Source organism: Gymnoscopelus microlampas (assembly GCF_963454915.1).
Source record: "Gymnoscopelus microlampas genome assembly, chromosome: 8".
NCBI lineage: Eukaryota > Metazoa > Chordata > Actinopteri > Myctophiformes > Myctophidae > Gymnoscopelus > Gymnoscopelus microlampas.
Window position 1 is genome coordinate 39,907,442 of NC_139945.1, and position 16,923 is coordinate 39,924,364.

The 16,923-nt window shown below is 40.0% G+C and overlaps 2 protein-coding genes across 3 annotated transcripts; one reads left to right on the forward strand and one right to left on the reverse strand.

Annotated features, from left to right (window-relative positions):
* Nucleotides 1-629: 629 nt before the first annotated feature.
* Nucleotides 630-3,262, reverse strand: LOC311050459 (Fc receptor-like protein 4). 2 transcript variants are annotated; one of them, XM_084064544.1, is made up of 6 exons: nucleotides 3,208-3,262; nucleotides 3,070-3,105; nucleotides 2,524-2,814; nucleotides 2,046-2,321; nucleotides 1,523-1,798; nucleotides 630-1,161 (listed from the first exon to the last, which is right to left on the reverse strand). In XM_084064544.1, the coding sequence occupies exons 1-6, from the start codon at nucleotides 3,230-3,232 to the stop codon at nucleotides 881-883; spliced, it is 1,185 nt and encodes a 394-aa protein (XP_083920670.1). In that variant the 5' UTR covers nucleotides 3,233-3,262; the 3' UTR covers nucleotides 630-880. The 2 variants fall into 2 exon arrangements, with proteins under 2 accessions (XP_083920670.1, XP_083920669.1); XM_084064543.1 differs by having other exon boundaries at nucleotides 630-1,203.
* A 2,332-nt stretch (nucleotides 3,263-5,594) lies between these two features.
* On the forward strand, nucleotides 5,595-16,318 carry rabgef1l (RAB guanine nucleotide exchange factor (GEF) 1, like). Its single transcript, XM_084065469.1, has 9 exons — nucleotides 5,595-5,923; nucleotides 7,209-7,400; nucleotides 7,537-7,703; nucleotides 9,184-9,356; nucleotides 12,328-12,409; nucleotides 12,525-12,657; nucleotides 13,078-13,169; nucleotides 13,330-13,586; nucleotides 13,812-16,318. Exons 2-9 carry the CDS (start codon nucleotides 7,225-7,227, stop codon nucleotides 14,238-14,240), a joined length of 1,509 nt encoding a protein of 502 aa, XP_083921595.1. The 5' UTR covers nucleotides 5,595-5,923; nucleotides 7,209-7,224; the 3' UTR covers nucleotides 14,241-16,318.
* The last annotated feature ends 605 nt before the right edge of the window (nucleotides 16,319-16,923 follow it).

A 16,923-nucleotide genomic window follows, 5' to 3' on the forward strand; every position in this document is an offset into this window, starting at 1 on the left:
CACTCAAGGACACTGTACTGGTTCAACATGACCACATCCACGACACAGTCAAAAACATGAGTAGCAGAATTATACTCTACCCTTACAGTTCCTTCTGTCCACTGTGCCCGTCACTGTAGTCTGAGTGTTCATGGCAGGGTACAGTATGTCTGGAATGGATCAGAGGGAACCGTGTTTATTCAACTCATAACCCTCTATTTTAGTCATCACCTTTATACTGATACAATCTAAACTCAGTGATCTGTCTCACTTTAACACCACAACCATTCTTAACCCTGTACTCTGTGTTGTAACTCAGAATTTTCACTTGTTTTGTTTGACCCCATACACTTCCTTAAAGATGTGCCTTTTGTAACCCCTTGAAATGCTAAATATACCACTATGGTTCTCCTTTATCTCTCATCATCTCTCCATGATTATTTCCCCTTATTTTACTGTAAATGTGATAAGATCAATATTATTGCCGTAACGCTTTGCTATATCAAGTGGCTCAGAAAGAGGTGGAATAGCATGATATTCAGATTCCCAAATAAAACCAGTAATTCTAAAATTGTAAAAAGTATTGTTTTGTATTGTAGGATTGCTAATAGACTATGTATATTAAATTAAAATCAATCTGTATCAATCAGTTTAGTTAATGAAACACTTTATTTGCTTTGAATCAGTATACTGTATTAGCAAAATACAAACATTCAGACTTAATAGTTAATGTAGTTATGATCTCAAATACAATATTACCAATCAAATTGCATATATCTGTAATTATCGCTGGCAAGACTGACAATTTCTAAGCTGTAAATTGTAATATACTTGATCATATGCTCAATAGACCAATACTTTGTTTTTAATCATACAATGCACATACAAAAATGGTGATTTGTCACTCTAAGACATTAAAAGGGGTTGCTGAATCAGATGAATCTCCAGACATATCAGCAGGCTCAATCTGGCTGGTGGGAACAACTTGGCTGGTGGTCTGGTCTGTGGGAACAGCTTGGCTGGTGGTCTGGGTTGTCTCCCCACAGAGCATAGGTTTGGGTGTAGGATCTGAATTTAGAGATGCAGTGGGCTCTTCAGGGGTGAGCCAGGCCGTTGTGGGCTGAGCAGGAGTGTGCAGAATGAGGACAGGGTCTGTTGTTTGAGGTGGTATAGGTCTCTTTTCTCTTGGCTGAAGTCCTACGAGAGATACCCTCGAATGTGTCTCTATTGGTTGAGAGACAAATTGACTTTACTTGTACTGTGACTGAAGGCCACAATCAACACAGCAAGACTTTATCCTTTAGCTGTGAGAACAACATGCAGCTGTAATTCCATAAATGACAAATAATGAACTTGCATGTTAATTGCCTGCATAGGCCTACTGAAGAACTAGATAGCTGTTCATTACTGTTTCACATCATCACTATACAGTTCAGAGGTGAACAATAAAGTGATTCAAAGAGATACTGTAGGCCAATATTTTGATAAAGATCAGCAAATAATGATAACTTTAAAGGTTTGATGAAAATAAGCTAATGATCACCTGCCACTTTCCCAAAGACTTTGGTCTCACTCCATCTCTCCAGGTCCAACTTGGGTACCTTGGCCCTGCAGCTGTATTGGCCTGGGCTTAGCTTGACCACTTTGATGTTATTAGAGCTTGCCATCGTGAGCCGCTCGTCATCCTTGTAGAAGTAGAAATGTAGAGGAGGAGCAGGAGCACGGACATTGTACTGGACATGGCAGATCAGTTTCATCATGTTTGGTTGAATGACGGGATCATTCTGTATCACCTCCAACACAGGCTCTGTCAGTAACTCTGATATAGGGTAGAAGCAGAAACATTGCCAGCATTCTTGAATAGTATGACTTAACTTAATTGTTGGTAAAGGACAATACTAGCATAATAATATCTCACGGCTTATTGGTGACAATTTATTTCGCGGACAGTTATTAGCAGTAGAATTAAGTTTACTTTACAGAATATCTGATCTACAGTATACTCAGTCACACTATTCAATCAGAAAATCAACTACATATTAGACACAGTAAATTCATATACGTACCTAAGACTGTCACTTGACGGGCCACTGATATTGCAGAGATGGAGCGTTGGGTAGCATCCCATGTAGCCCTACAAGAATATAGTCCTTGATCATTGAGGGTGATGTTTGGCAGGAACAGGTGTTGGGGGTTGGGGCCACTTTGTCTCATTATCTCCATGTCATCTCTGTACAAAATCACCTCCTGAAGTTTTGGATTGCGACGGACACGACAGGTTAATTTCAATGTGTCTCCAGCAAGGATAGGGTGAGACGGGACCTGGAGGATAGCCCACCCACCTGAATAGAGAGTAGATGGTCAACACTATTCATTGGTCATTAGTGTATTGATATAGATTATTTGACTAATGCTGATGAACAATGATAATGTGCTAGTAATCTGTTGTAATGTCCATACAGATAAATCAGTTACAGAATACATCATACTGGACCTAGTTGCTAGCGGCAGATACATTACAGATATTTCTAAATAAGTGCTTACTGTCCACGTGTATCTCCAGAGGCAAGCTATGGGTGGTGTGATGGGCAGGTCCTCCTATTGCCCTGTCCCTGATCCCCTGACAGCTGTACTTCCCACTCTCCCTGTGGTTTGCGTTCCACAAACTGAATTCTTCAGACTCCAGGAGTAGCTGTTTTCCCCTGAACCACAGGTGCTTCCAGGTGGACATTTCATCAGGAATGCTACAGTTCAGACGGACTCTCTCCCCAGAGAAGATCCTGGAATCCCCTGACACCATCGTGATCACAGGTTGGTATTGGGCCTCAGTAAGAACTACCAAAGATGTGGGGGATATTTAGAGAGGATTACCTTAGTTCATAGAGAATAACTGAACCATTAAATATACAGAGACTACTTAACTAGTTGAATTGGCTGGTTGGACACTACTGAAGATAATTTCCTAATTTACAGAACACACGTTTACCATCTGTTCAGTAGTGGCACAGGACAACATAGACAGAAGCATTAAACTAAAAAAATATAATATGTTCAACAGCAAATAGGAATTGATTCATATTTAATACATACCCTCTGGTACAATGGACTGTGGTAGGGTTAAAACCACTGAAACATACAAAATATGGTGCAACATTATTACTGTATTCAATGAAAACATATTGAATGTTTACTTGCTGATGTAGTGAGAATGATCTCAGAAAAACTCACCAAGAAAGAGCAGTAGGGACTCCATTTCAAGTGTTCAGTTTCTGATGATTGTGAGTATTCTTTTGATTTCTTTTTGGTTTGGTTTCAACATAAAAGGGAAGTGAAAACATTCTTTTCACTGTTTAGGGGAGGGGCGACTTCCCAGACATGAACCGACATATACAGTAACAATATAAAACGACAGTGGGCCCTCTTTTAGGGAAACAGGCAAATCTGCACACTGGCTCGGCGGTGGTATGACGACTGACCTTACCCAAGTAATGTGCAGTGGTGAGATGTATATTGTATCATACATTATGGTGCATAACATTTCTGATAAAGTGAGAATTACCTAATAAAACATTCATCAAGAAAGCACAGTAGCGACTTCATTTTTAAGTTTTCAGTTGGTCAAAGGTTGAGTAAGCAATTTTTATTTCAACATAAAAGAGGAAGTGAATGTACTATATACATTTGTTCTCATATTCTTTGCAGAACAAGCAAAAATCCCAAACCATCCCATCTTCCTTCTTTTCATTTGAAAATTAATTTATCAGAACATTTCTAAGGAGCCCCTATCCTACAAAAAACAAGACTGATCAACAAGAATGTTCATCTGCAGTTGTCTGTAGTGCTCCACTCACTACATCCCATTGCCTGGAGGGATGATTGCTCTGTGACTGGCTAATTCTACCAGATGACCAAGGTTGTAACTTATCAGTCAGTCAGTCAGTCAGTCAGTCAGTCAGTCAGTCTTAACCTTTTTACAGTCTATGGTCTTAACACATGTTTTTCAATAGCACAAAGTGGCATGCAGGCAATGGACCCTGCTGAACCGTTTATGCACTGGGTCGACTGCTTCAGCCTGAGCAGACTGCCGACCACATAATCCCCACCTGTCCCCCGTACAGACAACGTTCTCTACAGCCTCTTCCAAGTGGGACAAGAGACAAGGGCGTGGCTGCATGACACTGAGTTGGACATCTGAGGATGATGCACAGAAGAAGAAGTGATGAGGTGGAGTGAACGTTTAAGTGTAGTATTAGTTACTGACAAAACATAACAGTAGCAATCAAAAGGGAATGCAAAATGTGAACGTACAGGATATCCTGTTACGGTTTATATACTGCCCAGTGCCCACTACATCTCAGAGGCAAATATTGTACTTTTTACTCCACTACAATTATTTGAAAACTTTAGTTACTTTTTACTTTGTAGATTTTGATTATTATTACAAATAATTAACCACTTCAGATATACATTTTGGCCATTTGAAAATAGCCGATCTACAAGCTCACAATGTGCATTGTGAGCTTGTAGATCGGCTATTTTCAAAGGATTTTTATACATTTGAAAACTTGTGAAATGGGACATTCTGCATAATGAGTACTTTCTACTTTTGGTACTTTAAGTACATTTTGATAGCAAAACTTTTGTACTTTTAAAGTACATTTTGAATTCCGGATTTTTACTTGTAACAGAGTATTTCTACATTGCAGTATTGATACTTTTACTTAAGTAAACATTTTGAGTACTTTTCCACCACTGCTGGCTACCATGGACAGCACCGCATATCCAAATGATGTTTTCCCTGTGTAGTAGGCTACAATGAGCGCACAGGACCCCCTTGTGGTGGGCATTATAATTACATCACTTATAATGAGTGTTACTTCAAAAACCAAGTGAATGGAGAGGGGGTTATTTATCACTGACAGCTAAGCAGCAACATGAAGATAAGAATAGATAATACTGGACTTTAAAAAATTAAAAAAATTACAGTCCAGTATTTGTTTGTCAGTAATTTCATTTATTATTATAATTACTTTTGTTATAAAATTCCTTGATGATTTCATATTCCTCGGTAATATTGCAAAATGTATTATTAACCTGGTGTGAACAGTAGCCTGTAATATTTCTTGTTATTTTAACAATTAATGTAAAGCCAGGCTTAAAAAGCTCTGAATGAAAAAAAGAAAGAAAGAAAGAAAAAAACATATATACAGTGTGTGTGTGTCTGTGTGTGTGTGTGTGTGTGTGTGCGTGCGTGCGTGCGTGCGTGCGTGCGTGCGTGCGTGCGTGCGTGTGTTTGTGTGTGTAAGTAACCATACAAAAGTGCTTATGGCCTAAATCTAGCCCTAGAATACGACTCTCGTAGATTTATTTTTAGCCATGGGTTCACATGACGGTATGACAGTCATGTTTCAGGGCTAATGTACTTTATAATTCTGACATTTTCAATCTATGTCAGAATCATAAAATACATCTACGAGAGTCGTATTCTACGGCTATAGCCTAAACCCTAAATTGCTTCTTTTGGGCTTGTGGGTTGCTTATTTCTCTCACAAAATATGGCAACCCCCCCCCCTCCCCCCCGCCCCCCAGCAGAAAACAGCAGAGAGAGTGAGACAGGCGCAGTGGCGAACACAAAATGGCTGTGAAGCTAACCTTCCACTTCAGTAGCAATAACATAAACCGTTTAGAATAGAAGAGCTCTAGTTGTAGCTGACAGCTCACTGACAGTGCGGATGGTTTTATGGGGAACATATTGGCAGACAACACGAACCCCAAAATACCATCTGGTTACGTGTTGTTAGCATTAAAGTAACGTTAACTGACACACAACAAGCTAATTAGCCGTAGCTTATACTTAGTGGAGAAGAGGCCAGTGTGTGTGTGATTAGATACATCTATAGAATATTATCCATAAGGACATCATCTTCACACACCTTCTGAAGAGGTGAGGAGTTTGTTTGATACGGTGTTGTTGTCAAGTTTGTGTCAGATAGCTAACCTTGGCTAACGCCAAGTGCAGTGGTGCAAAGTAAGTACATTTACTCAAGTACTTTACCATTTTGATGTATTTTGACTTAACTTGAGGATTTCCAATTGTCAATACTTCTACTCCACTACATCTCAGAGGCAAATATTGTACTTTTACTCCACTACAATTATTTGAGAATGTGAATAATGACTAAATACTTTGTAGATTTAGATTATTATTAGGCTACAAAACATACAGCCCTATATATCTTAGTTTGGCTATTTGAAAATAGCAGATCTACAAGCTCACAACGATCTACTATTTTCCACATATAACAGACTATTTCCATGCCTGTATTGATACTTTTACTCGAGTAGAAAATGTGAGTACTTCTTCCACCACTGGATAGTGGCTGCCGTACAAATCTCGCTTCGTTTCACGTTAAGCCAGATATAAGTATTTCTTTTGACAGCAGCTTAAATATACCCGTTATTAAATAAGTTAAAGGCTATAGTTATCACTTAGTAAACAGGTTCATCATGTTTTAAATAATTGCAAGTATTGACCGCAGTGGACATGCTAACATGTAATGGTTGCCCTGAATTAATAGACCTATATTTATTTGAATAGTATATAATATAATTCAAATACACATTGATATATGAACATTGCTAGCATCCTTTTTTCCTCTTCTTTTAAAAAATATATAATTATGACATCTATTCTAAAGGGTGCATTATGTGGTGTGTTCTTATGAATACATATACAAAAAGCCCATCTACAAGCTTGTTGATCGACTTTTTTTAAAACGAAATTTCTGCCTGTTATGACATGCCTGAGATGGGGATGCCAGGAAAGGTGGTTAGCTGTTGCAGCCTTATTGGACTTCATGGTCAATTTATGCTACTGTACATAAATTAGAAAAGAAGAAGAAAGATTTTTTTCTTTGGACTCCTATTAAATTTCTGAAAATGTGTACACAGGAGTGTATACAGACCCTGTGGTTGTAAACACGGAAGTGGGGACGATTTGGCAGAGCATGCAATAAATCATGTTGTAAATATACAGTAGGTATTTTCAACTCACAGTGTGACTGGCTTCAGAAGACTTGGGTTGGTGTATCGAGTAATTCTTTAACTCATTTTTACTCCAAAGAAAGACCCCCTGGTCAACAAGCTTTTTTTCAAGAAGGCTGCTATGATGATGTGGCTTCGCAATATTTCTCAAAACAGTCTACTGACATTCACATCATTATTCTTAGATTTGAGAAAGGGAGGATGAGCCAGCTGTCAGAACGCCGTGGCTTCCATCTGGACCAGTCAGAACTATTGTGCAAGAAGGGATGCGGTTTCTACGGCAACACAGCACATGGGCTGTGCTCAAAGTGCTGGCGAGAGGACAATCAGCGAGACAGACAGAAACAGATTCAAGAAGATATGGCACTGGCTGAAAGGTGTGTTTTTGTGTTGATATACTATTGTGAGCATCTGGTCTTCATTGTATGTTTTTCTCTCTTTACTTGATTACCTGTTGACTGGACACTTTGTCCATCAAACTGATGTATTGACCATTTGATCTTTTTCTGTCAGATTGCAGAAGGAAGAGGAAGAGGCCTATGCCAGTAGACAACAGAGAGCACAGCCAGCCATTACCCCCTTCAGCAAGTTTGAAGAAAGAAAAACCAAAGAGAAGTCCAGCAAAGTTAATACAGTCACAAAGTTTTTCACACCATCTTCAAAAACACCACCCAAAAGAGGTACACAAATGATCTACTGTATTCATCTATAACAGGTTGTACATTTACTACATTACCAATTACAAATAATTAACATGATTGTCGTTTGCTTCCTTTGCTTGTCCTCAAATATTTATCAAATGTCAAATTTGGGTTTTTAGTTGATGCTGTTTGGTAATAGTTACTTTATTCTCCTCTTGAGACAGCTCTTAGATCCTCGTGCTATTTGGGAGGAAGTCACATGGTAGGAGACATGAAGATAACCATTGATAATGGCATGTGACAAGTCATGCACACTTTGCACAGAGCCAGGTCTATCTGATCAGGCATATTTTCAAAATGTCAGTGTCTTATAATAGAAGTTTCTTAAATAGAAGTTAGGATTTTCTCTGTGATGTTTAGAACTTGTGTTGGAAGATGACATTTGAGACGCATTTGGCGCAGTGGCAAAGCCCCTGCCCACCACCACGGAGGTTGTGGGTTCGAATCCACCTTGGTGCATCCGGCTTTGTCGGGCGTCTGTGCGAACACAATTGGCTCATGTTCGAGAGAGGGAAGCCGGGCAGGGAGGGTGATAATTGTCACTGCATGTATTCCTTTGGGCTTGGGGTGGCACCTGTCAGCAGGGAGTGTTGGGTGGGACGAAGGCTCTACGTCCTCCTGGTGGGGGCTCCTCCCTGGCAGGTGAATCAGTAGGATACAACATCAGTGACAACACAGAAATGTGTGTGGGGAGGCATAACGAATACATTGTGGAGAAAAAGGGGGTAAACTTTTTTTTGGCTTGTAACTATGCTATTGTTAAGTTGTAAATCAGACACTATACCCTGGCAGTCTGTTTTTTAATCATCATTATGTTGGTTTGATGTAGACTTTCTACTAAACATGTAGAAGCTTTCCCCACTATATATATTTGTGTGGAACAAGTTGTGATAGCTCACTTTAATTAGGGATGGGAGACAATAAATTTACCTTAGCTATTTCATAAGAAAAATTCACCAGAGCAGATGTTTGCTTCCAAAAAGCTCACAACCTATAGAACTTCTTTGGTATATATTGTTGTTTATTTATTTGTAGTAATTATGCGACAGGAAGGCACACCACAATTATTTAATCTATTTTCTTTCTGATAAAATTATGGAGAGGAGTATTGAAGTGGCTGCTGCTGAAGAAAAAGTCGCTTCATTAGTGGGGTGAGCATTTCAGCACCGATTTAGTTCCCCCCCTCTCTTACTGTAATAGTCCGATCTTTTGTTTTGCCCTCCAGTGCTTGGTGCCCCGGTCTGCAGCCCCTAAAGCCTGTGCATGAAGCTGGGCCTGTCAGCCACTTGGAGCCGTTTCTCAGGGGATGGTGTGTTAACCCTAACCCTAACCCTAGAGAGGTTAGCAGAAACGGTATTGACAGAGGTGGGGTTAGGTGAGGGAGAGAGAGAGAGAGAGAGAGAGAGAGAGATACACAGGTATTTACCTTTTTAATCTAACATCAGTTCTCTCCATGTAGACCCGGTCCCTGTGGAGACTCAGTCCTGTCCCAGTTCTGCTGAGCGCAGACAACCCTCAGTGGATACAGACCGCACCACTCGGGAGTTCATTGACTTCCTCAAACCCCTGAAGCCAGGCAGGGAGATCTTTAAACAGTGCCGGGCCTTCACTGAGAGTATGGTCTACAAAAGGGTGAGCTAAACGGTTGGTTCCCAAAACCTTTTCAGCTGAGACCCAAAAGATACATTTGGTGTCTCACCAGGACCCCAAACTAGACTAGGTCTTCACGGGTAAAATATAAAGACCCGTACCCAAATGGACCTGTGAAAAAATTACCCGGAACCGAATGGACCCGGCCTATAGTCCAATATGAAGGACCGATACCCGAATGGACCCGCGAAAACGGACCAAACGGAAAAGAGTTCCGGACCCGAACAGTACCGAGAGCTGTCGGACCCCGACCCGTATAGAACCGTGACATACAAGAACCAAACCCGTACATAACCCAAATCCCCAAAATAGCCGAACGCAAAATTGTTTGCCAACGTCATTACTAGTTGTCCAGCGTTAAATAAGACCTGTTCTTACCTAAATGTAGCATCCATGGTTGTGATGTATAATCCCAGTCAATGCTCATTGGACAGTTTATAAACACAAAATGAATCCATGTTCTAGATGTGTGTAATCCTTCTTCATTGCCAACTATAATCCACGTTAATTTCTAATGTTAAACAACCCCGAGACCCCCCACTCGCCGGGTCCACTCGGGTATTAGTGGAACCGTCCATTTCACAGTCTGAGACCCGAGACAAACTGAAACGGTTTGGAACCCGGGTATTTCGGGTTACATGCTTTACCCGAAGACCTCTACCCCAAACCTCATCCCTAAAATCTATACTGAATTAAAGGGCAAGACCACTTTGGTAGAGGTTTGGGTTGTGTAGTTACCTTGCCATGATGTAACTCCAAAGGTGGGCAAGAAATAAAAAATAATTGCTCCATTGATTAGAAATTGATAATTCAAAATATGCTCCTCATTGACTTACATTGTTTGGTAAAACTGCTCTCAAAGTCACTCTTTTAGGACAAAAACGAATGCAAACAAAGTTGATTCAGACAATATAGAACATCACCAAACCCAGTACTGTTTTTTTTTAAAATAAAAATGTCAACTTCCTGTTGATTTTGCCTTTTTTAATAAGTAGAAAACCCGGACTGGATCGGCGGATCCGGATCCAGATCTTCAAATAGCAAAATCAACAGGAAGTTCACATTTTTATTAAAAAAAAAACAGTACTGGGTTTGGTGATGCTCTATATTGTCTGAATCAGCTATGTTTGGGTTAATTTATGTGCTAAAAGAGTGACTTTGAGAGCTGTTTTACCGTACAATGCAAGTCAATGAGGAGCATATTTTGAATTATCAATTTCTAATCAATGGAGCAATTATTTTTTATTTCTTTCCCACCTTTGGAGTTACATCATGGCAAGGTAACTACACAACCCAAACCTCTACCAAAGTGGTCTTACCCTTTAACCACTTAAGCAGTATTTATTAGTGAAAATAGCCGATCTACAAGCTCACAAGGCATCGTGAGCTTGTGCTATTTTCACTATTTATTCGTTTTCTTAAATGGATTTTTTTTTTTTTTTTTGCCTGGAGCGAGGATCAACTATTTAGAAATTAAGGGTGTAATGATCACATTGAGCCCATGCAATAATAATATCATATTATACTATTATTTATTTTACATTTAGGAATTCTCCATGGCACCAGAGAACTGTCCTGCGAATGGTTAATAACCACTCCAATTGTGTTTCCATTTGCGGAACAGTTTAAGATTGAGCAACTGCATGGCCTGTTTCTTACCTAAAATGTATTTTATGTATGTAATTTGCAAACAAGCTGTCAGAGACGAGCTCTTGCTGGAGCACAACTCGCTTTATTTATGAGGCTGTTACTCATACTTCGGACATGCCCATTTTATGTTATTTTGCAATAAAACGGAGTGATAAAAAAAGTTGCCGCTCCTGGTGTGAATGAATTCGGTCATGAATTCACAAAAGTCATGGAAAAAGTCTTGTCATGTACCCTCGCGTCACCATCCTTTCCACCACGGAGGAAAGCCTGGTATTCATTCTAAAACTGAGCTGTGTGATCCGGTTTAGAAATAAAATGGTGTGTTCCGGTTTGCGTCGCATTGATTCTGATTCTGATTTTGTTCCCCACATAATGCAAATCAATTAGTTTAGTCTCGCTAGTCGCGCTACGAGTTAAAATAAAAGATGGACATACCAAACGATTATTATAGCAAAAGAAACGAGAAATTTTAAACTAGTGGAATAATTTTGGAGGTGCACGGCACCGGAGGTTCTGTTCCTTTGTTCCGGGAGCCTGATGACGTAAAGTTATTTCCGCTCCAGACCGGATCAGAAACACGAAACGCTCACCCCATTTGGATGCTATCAATGCATTGAATGGGAGATTATCACGATTTATCAGACCATTCATTGGGTGTTATCAAGACATACTGACCTACCAACGGAGATGACTTAAAAGGTTCAGTTTTGGTTTTCACGTGAGGGACCACCGAGCGAGCTAAAGCGAGCGAGTTGTCGTCCCGAACGTTGTGACGTTCACTTGAGCCCACTCAGCGCCGTTGGAGTTATGTACCGATAGGCACAGAATCGTAAATCATGTTGTGGAGACTGCTCCGCCTCCGAGTAGCTCCTGATTACGCCCAATGAATGGTCTGATAAATCGCGGGTAGGTCGGTATATCGCCTACTCGTCACGTACTCACCCATTCAATGGTCTGATAAAACGTGATAATCTCCCATTCAATGCATTGATAGCATTCAAAGCCGGTGAAACGGTATTGATCCCAGGCTATTTGTCATCTACTAAATTCAGGGGTGACACCTGGTGGTTCCACAAGTTAATGCACTATCCACAGGACCTACACTGGACCTACACTGCACTGCAAATCCTTAATCTTTGCCCATCTTGTCTGTCTTCACTGTCCTGTGAAACAAATACCTCAATACATAGTCTTAAAAATGATGCAAAAACTATTTATGACCTATTATTACCCATGTTTACTATTACCATGATTGTAACAAATAGCTGATCAGAGTTAATTATTGAACCATTCATTTCTCTAGGACGTGGGTGCTGATGAGCTGTCAGAATGTGTCCAGGACTTTTACCAGAACCTCTCAGAACGCCTGCTGGGCCAATTTAAAGGTACGGCTGTCCTCTTATGACTACCTGTGTATGAAAGTCTGAATTCTATTGACACACATGAGTGGCAAAGAGTGAATGGTCCTTCACGGTGCGTGTGTACATGTGTTGCCCCCAGGTTCGTCGGATCATGTGGAGAGTGTTATGGATGAAGTAGAGAAGTATATGATGACTCGCCTTTATGAGGAAGCCTTCTGTCCTGAAACTACAGATGATGAGAAGAAGGACCTGACCACTCAGAAGAGAATCAGGTGCCTTACCGTACAGAAACTATAATCATGGTGTTATCAACTCCCTTATCCTAGACCAGTTGTACCTTTGCCTTTCGCATGATTTCAAAGACATGGGGAATTAATGTGCTCGTATTTACACAAACCTGTTTTTTTTTAATACTCAAAGGATATTCTATTTTGAGATTGGCTAAATCTCTCTTGGATGTGTTGTCGAGATGTTGCAAATGCATGTTTGTGGTCGACACACTTTCTGGTCATCTACCGATGTGTCCCACGATTTTAATTTAAAAAACAATTAAGGGGGAAAGGAAACTATGTTATTTAAGTGGATCAGCTGTCAACATACTCTTTCGTCCAAATACAAGAAAAAATGTTTACAAACAAGTTGACTAAATATAGGTTGGGGCGATTTTAATCCAAACTTTTGCCATGTCACAGGGCATTGCACTGGGTCACCATTGAGATGCTGTGTGTTCCTGTGGATGAGGAGATTCCAGCGGTGTCTGATAGTGTTGTTAAAGCCATCACAGGTGAGGTTTCTTTTCATCCCCTGAAACCTGTATATTAAAGCTATATACTTTGTCAATCAACACTGTATATTGATAAAATATATGTTTTCAACTGTAAAAAGTGTTAAACAACACTTTTTTTGTGCAGCAACACGTTGAATAAAAGTATTTTTTTCCCTAGATGTTATTGAGATGGACTCAAAGCGTGTACCTAAGGAGAAGCTGGCATGTATCACTCGCTGCAGCAAGCACATATTCAATGCCATCAATGCCACCAAGAATGAGGCAGCATCTGCAGATGACTTCCTCCCCACGCTCATCTACATCGTGCTGAAGGCAAATCCTCCACGACTTCAGTCCAACATCCAGTACATCACCCGCTACTGCAACCCCAGCAGGCTCATGACTGGAGAAGATGGTTACTACTTCACTAACTTGGTAAGACTGTATGTGTCAAAGTGCTTACAGGCCTCACCTTTTGGTGTGTAAATACATTTTTAAGAAAAAGACCATTTTGATTGATGTTTACAATCTTATACTGTATATCTCCCCTGCACCCGTCAATGGGTGTGCCTTGGGTGTGCAAATACTTTTTTTTTAAATGAACATTTTGAGCGATGCTTACAATATCTTATCTCCCCTGCACCCGACAACCTCCTCCAGTGCTGTGCCGTGGCCTTCATTGAGAAGCTGGACGGACAGTCTCTGAACCTGAGCTCTGAGGATTTTGAGCTCTATATGTCTGGCCAGACATCTCCCCAGCGGCCAGGGCCTTCAGATGCCTCCTCAATCAATCCCTCAAGCAGCACCACAGCCCTGAACCAGGTCCATGAGCGACTAGACCTGCTGACGGGGCTGGGGGTGCGACAGGAGCGGGTCATGGAGGGGGCTCACAAGCTCGAGAGCGATCTCATTGACTGGACTGATGGAGTAGAGCACAAGGTGCAGGACCTCCTGGAGAGGTTTCCATCAGAGACGCAGAATCCCGCCTCGGACCCTGAGACATCAGCAGCAGCATCAGCAATTGACTCTGATAATGTGGAGAGCGACCTCCTTCCGCCACCGCTGACACCGCAGTTGTTTGCTGGGTGATGCATGAGCACAGCTGCAAACCCATCTAACGCTTTACACTCCAACCCCTCTCTCTGCTCCTCAGTACCTGTCAGCATTCATTTGTCCGTCATTCTTTCCCCATTTATGTGGATAATATAAATGGTTGATGTGATTCAGTTATGTTTCTGTCATCCACCCCCAAAAACGTGCTTATTATCACAGCCGCACATAACATGTCTTTTGGTGATGATTCTGGACTATTCAGGTCTGAGGATATTGGAAAATCAGATACGTAATGATAGATTTATCCTTGATCACTGGGTGCAGGTGCAAAATGGAGACTCTTAAAAAGAAACCTATAGGCCATGTTCACATAATGTGCTTTCTTAAAAACGCCGCCTGGAGTGCATTTTGTGCTGCCATGAAAAAAAGATTGAAAATCTATGGCCGTCTGCTTCAAATAACTTTATTGCCATTGTCAACCAGTAGGTATGAGATGTTGTGGTCGACACCAGAGTTGAAATTTCTCAATAGAAGAGAAGACCAACCAGAAGTGGGTGGAGAGATGTTCAACCACTGCAGGTGTGCTATTTGTATTTTATTAACATACTCTACCATTCAGATTGCTCAGAGTAATATTTTATTCATTCATCATTACGGCCTTATCCCCTATGGTTAAAGTCAGTGTGGCAGTTGGTAAATAAACACTGTGTGAACATGCCATTAGTCTTCAATTCAAAGAGACCTTCACGGAAAGATGTGCATTGGTATGAAAGCTCACTGTTAATATTCCATCGTGACTACAACAGGAATATCCTGTGATGACGTCGCCATTAGACATTTTTGCTAGCTGTCCACCACAAATGTGGAAATAGAAGACAAAAATACAATTTGGATATTTTCCTCTACATCTCCAGTTCTTTTTATACAGCGTATATGTTTTTAATGTCGAATTTCCCTTTAACTATTCAGGCAAGATATTTTCCTCCAAACAGCATAGTAAAACCAATATTTGGCAATGGATATGAGGTATTAATGCTTGAACATTTTAAGAAATGCCCTTCTAACTAATGCTACTGATGTGAATTGTATCTACTATACTCTGTTATTCTGCATACGTGTGTGTGTGTGTATGTATATGTGTGTGCGAGAGAGAGCGCGTGCGCGAGGGGGGAGAATACGAGTGCATGTTGGTTTGCTTGCATGGACATGTTTATCCATTTCATTACCACAGTTGTGTGTAAATAATGTTTTGTTTTGTGACAAGACCTCTCACTCCAGTCATAAGCTGGGTTTAGAGAAGTGATTTTATTTTTCTATACAGCTACAGTGGTGGGTATGAATTTCTTCTGGATGCAATAGGAGACATTATTCCTGTAATATTTACAGTACTAATCATGCTTATGAACATCATATACAGACATTAATTCTAAATATTGGATTGTTTGCTAAATGCCTAAATTGTAAATGGTAATATTCCTCTAGTCTTAATCTATAGATATGTATTCATTCTTGAATAGCTTATTGCTTGACAGGAGCAGCAGCCTGTTATCAAGCTTGGATTAGCTTAAGCTTTATGATCTTAGCTCACAAGTGTGTTTTAATGAAGGAAGTTACAACCATGAAACCATAATGTCGCCAGAACATGTAAACTGATATTTCCCAGCAGTTTGTTTCTTTGGTAGTAACAGAATGTATTTGAGATTCTGTAATGGAAATTTCCAGAGTTTCTTTAAGAAATGAAAAGGATACATTCGTCTTCTGATTATTTATTTTTGTACTTATGATAAATAGACTTAACATTTTAATTTATGTATGGCAGTGGAGTCAGTGTGCAGGTGCAATCAAAGTATAGTTTGCCAAATTCCTTTTAATTCAGTTAATGTATTAAGCTTGAATAACTGACTATTGCACTGTATGCAGAAACCATTCATCAGGTATTTTTGAAGTTAAAAAAAATATTGTAACCTTATAGGTTTGTTATTGTATTATGGAGGAATAAGTTAGACAATGCTATGTTTTATTTAAATATAACTTATTCGGGACGTGTTATTTTATTAGCATCCATGGGTTTGTGTTAGTGAATAATAATAGCAAAAATAAAAACTCAAAAGGCATGGATTTCTCAGCAGTTTTAATTAATTGATATAATTTACCATGACTGTCGGTAGGTGGGTGGTGGTGCAAGAAAATATTAAATATTTTAAATCAAACTGAAATATCTTTCAAATTCTATACTCACAAAATGTGATTATTAAAATTGACATTTATCTTCATGTTTTTGATTATTTGTCCAAAATAGTTATACAGTACTATACAAGAAAACAGTATTGTATAAGAATATACTATAGTACCAGTATGTCACTCCAAATCTGACATACTATACCATATTACTACCATATTAATGTGTGCAGTATGTCATCCAAAGACATATTGTTCTATGTCACCCAAAATACACAATAGTATACAATTTAGCCAAAAACATACAATACTATTACATACTATACTTAAATGCCCGAAATCTCATACTATAGTCATTTAAATTAAAGTCAAACGCTCACATGACATCGATTCCGTTCACAAAATGGCCAGGCGGGGAGGGTGATAATTGTCACTGCACGTATTCCTACGGGCTGGGGCGGCACCTGTCTGTGGGGAGTGTTGTTGGGGAGGAGTAAGACGGAGGCTCTGTCCTGATTGTCCTCCCGTCGGGGGGGTCCTC

What these genes read in the sequence shown, in the direction of transcription:
- LOC311050459 (XM_084064543.1), bottom strand. Translation starts at nt 3,232, where the DNA reads ATGGAGTCCCTACTGCTCTTTCTTG. An exon ending in GTCCCTACTGCTCTTTCTTG is followed by an intron (nt 3,106 to 3,207) that starts GTGAGTTTTTCT and finishes TGTATGTTTCAG; the next exon opens with TGGTTTTAACCCTACCACAG. An exon ending in ACAGTCCATTGTACCAGAGG is followed by an intron (nt 2,815 to 3,069) that starts GTATGTATTAAA and finishes CATCTTTGGTAG; the next exon opens with TTCTTACTGAGGCCCAATAC.
- rabgef1l (XM_084065469.1), top strand. Translation starts at nt 7,225, where the DNA reads ATGAGCCAGCTGTCAGAACGCCGTGGCTTCCATCTGGACCAGTCAGAA. An exon ending in GATATGGCACTGGCTGAAAG is followed by an intron (nt 7,401 to 7,536) that starts GTGTGTTTTTGT and finishes TTTTTCTGTCAG; the next exon opens with ATTGCAGAAGGAAGAGGAAG. An exon ending in ACCACTCAGAAGAGAATCAG is followed by an intron (nt 12,658 to 13,077) that starts GTGCCTTACCGT and finishes GCCATGTCACAG; the next exon opens with GGCATTGCACTGGGTCACCA.